This window comes from Lupinus angustifolius, unplaced genomic scaffold, assembly GCF_001865875.1.
Source record: "Lupinus angustifolius cultivar Tanjil unplaced genomic scaffold, LupAngTanjil_v1.0 Scaffold_48_99, whole genome shotgun sequence".
In the NCBI taxonomy this organism is placed as follows: Eukaryota; Viridiplantae; Streptophyta; class Magnoliopsida; order Fabales; family Fabaceae; genus Lupinus; species Lupinus angustifolius.
This window is the reverse complement of record NW_017728884.1, coordinates 423,374-426,506: the sequence shown is the minus strand read 5'-3', so window position 1 is coordinate 426,506 and position 3,133 is coordinate 423,374. Positions and strand designations below refer to the sequence as shown.

General features: G+C 40.0%; 1 protein-coding gene across 1 annotated transcript; it reads right to left on the bottom strand.

Annotated features, from left to right (window-relative positions):
* Positions 1 to 206: 206 nt before the first annotated feature.
* LOC109342010 lies at positions 207 to 3,133 on the bottom strand. Its single transcript, XM_019579963.1, has 3 exons — positions 1,292 to 3,133; positions 613 to 1,229; positions 207 to 462 (listed from the first exon to the last, which is right to left on the bottom strand). Exons 1-3 carry the CDS (start codon positions 3,131 to 3,133, stop codon positions 207 to 209), a joined length of 2,715 nt encoding a protein of 904 aa, XP_019435508.1.

Sequence of the window (3,133 nt, the reverse complement as noted above, 5' to 3'; positions counted from 1 at the left end):
AAAGTGTCTCACATTTTCTAAAAAATAGTTTGAGCAATTATACTTGTATATACTTAAGAGTTTAGGATAGAAGTACTTACAAAGACTTAATCTAATGTCTTGAAGCTTTATCTTCATTTGTCTTCATAAGTCATCTTCATTTTCTTCTTTTTGGTGATGTTGGTGTCTTCATCAAAACCGTGCCAAGGTCAGGAGCAAGATCTTCTTCACATTAGCCACTTAGAGTCCATGACAAAGTTAGCCACCTTGGCCTTCAGTTTTGAGTGCAAGTTCAAAGGAATTTGCAGAAAGTCAACCATAGTTGTCCCAGTCCAATTATCAGTCCAGAAGTTAATCTTTGTGCCATCCCCCACCAACCAGATAGAATTCTCAACTACCTCGATCCAATTGTCCTTGATTCTAGTCCATATAGAGGACTTAAATTGTCTATGAGCAGTAGAGTTTGTTGAACCAAACCTCTGCCTACAGAAGCAAGCCCAATTCTGATCAAAGGCTTTCAAATCCTAGGCAAGCTTTAGAAGACCAACCTTGTTCAAACTTTTGGTGGATCTAATACCAAGCCCTCCTTCCTTTTGGGGAGCACAGACTTCGGTCCAAGCCATAGTAACCAACTTCCTAACTCCAATATCACCAGACCAAATGAAGTTTCTCATTCCTTTGTCAACCAGCTTCAACAAGTTTTCAAGCCACTTATAAATTTTGAAGTTATAGACTAGCATACTTTGTATTATGGATCTAACAAGCTGGACTCTGCCCATGATGGACAAAGTAGATCCCTTCCAAGTGGCAAGCTTAGCCAAGATTCTATCAACTATTGGTTGAAGATGGATCTTGTTAGGCCTACCCTTAAAGAGAGGGATGCTCAGATATTGAACAGGCAGAGAGCCCACTGAAAAACCAAGATAGGAAACCAGGGAGGCAATTCTTCTAGGACTTGAAGTAGCAGTATATAACTTACACTTAGAATTGTTTACATGTTGTCCAGAAGCCTCAGCATAGTCCCTGATCAACTTCTTGAGCTCAAACGACTCAGCTTTCTTACCTTTACAGAAGAGGAAGATATCATCAGCATAGAGAATATGGCTAGGAGTTTGAAGACCCTTAGGACCTGAAATTGTTGTAATTTTTCCCTCTCTGACCAGATTGGATATTCCTCTGCTCAGAGCATCTTCAACTATACAAAATAAAAAAGGGGATAAAGGATCCCCCTGCCTAACCCCCCTCTTGCACTGAAAAAACCCACACTTCTACCATTTATATTTATAAAGAGCATTGCAGACTTCAAGATCACCTCAATCCAATGGATGAAGACTTGGTTGAAACCAAAAGCCGTAAGAGTATCCAACAGAAATAGCCAATCCATAGTATCAAAAGCCTTTTTGATGTCAAGCTTAATGGCCAAATTACCTCCAAAGGTCTTGTGATCAAGTAAATTAATTGCCTCAGAGGCTATGCAAATGCAATCATGAATTTTCCTGTCCTTAATAAAGCCTTTTTGCTGAGGAGATATAATTCTAGATGTTATTGTGGCAAGCCTATCAGCAATCACCTTTGTTATGATTTTGAATTGAAAATTGGCCAGAGCAATGGACCTGAACTCATCTATTCTGTCTGCACCAGGGGTTTTAGGAATGAGAATAACATTGTTGGAGTTGAGGTTGGGGAGCAACCAGCTTTGATGAAAGAATTGCTTGACAGCATTGCAAACCTGAATGTCAATTATGTCCCAAAAAGCTTGGTAGAAACATCCACCAAATCCATCAGGACTAGGGGCACCCTCACCATTTAAGTCAAAGACTGCTTTTTTTATTTCCTCATTGGAGGGGATTTCAGTAAGCATGCTATTCTTCTCCTGATTAACCAAAGAAGGGATCACAGCTTGAATAAGGTTGTTAGGATGTGTGTCATTAGGAGAGGCAAAAAAATCCTTATAGTACCCAATTATATGGTTGTCAATATCATCCTGATTAGTGAGGATGTTGTCATTAGATTGCAGCCTAGAGATAGACTTTGTGGCATGCCTGATTTTTGTGACTTTATGGAAAAAGCTAGTGTTTCTATCACCTTGGGTGAACCACTTGACTCTAGCCTTCTCCTTCCAGAAAATCTCTTCTATCATTAAAGCATCCAAGAGATCCTTTTGAGCTTTGTCTTCCTGATCAAGTAGCTCAGAAGAAGGGCCCAAAATATTGATGCAATTTCGGATAGTCTCCACACAAGCCTTAGCATTATTCACTTTTAGGTGCACATTGCCAAAAACGTTAATGTTCCAAGACTTGAGATCCCTCTTGAGATGTCTGAGCTTTTGTGAAAGAACAAACATAGGGCAACCATACACTTTGATTCTCCAACTGTCTTCCACCAGTCTCCTACAATCCTGGTGAGAGATCCACATTTTGTGAAATTTAAAACAAGAGATTCTGGCCTGACTATGAATAGTTGACTGCAGCAATAAAGGATGATGGTCAGAAGTCAATCTAGGCAGGGTGCCACAAGAGACCTGGTTCCAGCAGGAAAGCCAATCCTCATTGCACAAGGCCCTGGCCAACCTTTTTTCAGTAAGAACATTTCCTCTCCTTTTTTTTGTCCAAGTAAATTGAGCCCCTAAAGTGTTCAGATGCAAAAGGCCAGCCGAATCAGAGAAGGATTTGAACTCAAGGCAGGGAGTTTTAGCAGGTAATCTGGCACTTCTGCATTCATGAGCACCAAGCACCACATTGGAATCACCAATACAACACCAAGGGCCAGGATTAGCATCCATGACACTCTGAACATCAAACCATAAATGTCTTCTTTGCAGAAAATTGTTATTAGCATAAACCACACATAAGAAGATCCTATTATTGTCTGTGTTTACCTCCATAGCAATTTGTTGATCCGAATTGCTGAGAATGGATGGGTTTAGATCATACTTGCAAAGACCCCATATGGAGGGCAATAGATGACCTCTATTATTAGTCACAAAGACCTTTAACTTTAGCTCTTTCCAAACCAAGTTAGTAACAGAATCACTAGGGATCATAAGCTTAGCTATGAACACAAAATCCGGATTATTAGAATCACAAAGGTTCTTCAAAAAGAGCCTTGTCTTGGTACTTCCAAAACCTCTACAATTCCAGTAGAGGATTCTCAT

What these genes read in the sequence shown, in the direction of transcription:
- LOC109342010 (XM_019579963.1), bottom strand. Translation starts at nt 3,133, where the DNA reads ATGAGAATCCTCTACTGGAATTGTAGAGGTTTTGGAAGTACCAAGACA. An exon ending in TCTTCATCCATTGGATTGAG is followed by an intron (nt 1,230 to 1,291) that starts GTGATCTTGAAG and finishes GGGTTTTTTCAG; the next exon opens with TGCAAGAGGGGGGTTAGGCA. An exon ending in GGTGATATTGGAGTTAGGAA is followed by an intron (nt 463 to 612) that starts GTTGGTTACTAT and finishes TTGCTTCTGTAG; the next exon opens with GCAGAGGTTTGGTTCAACAA.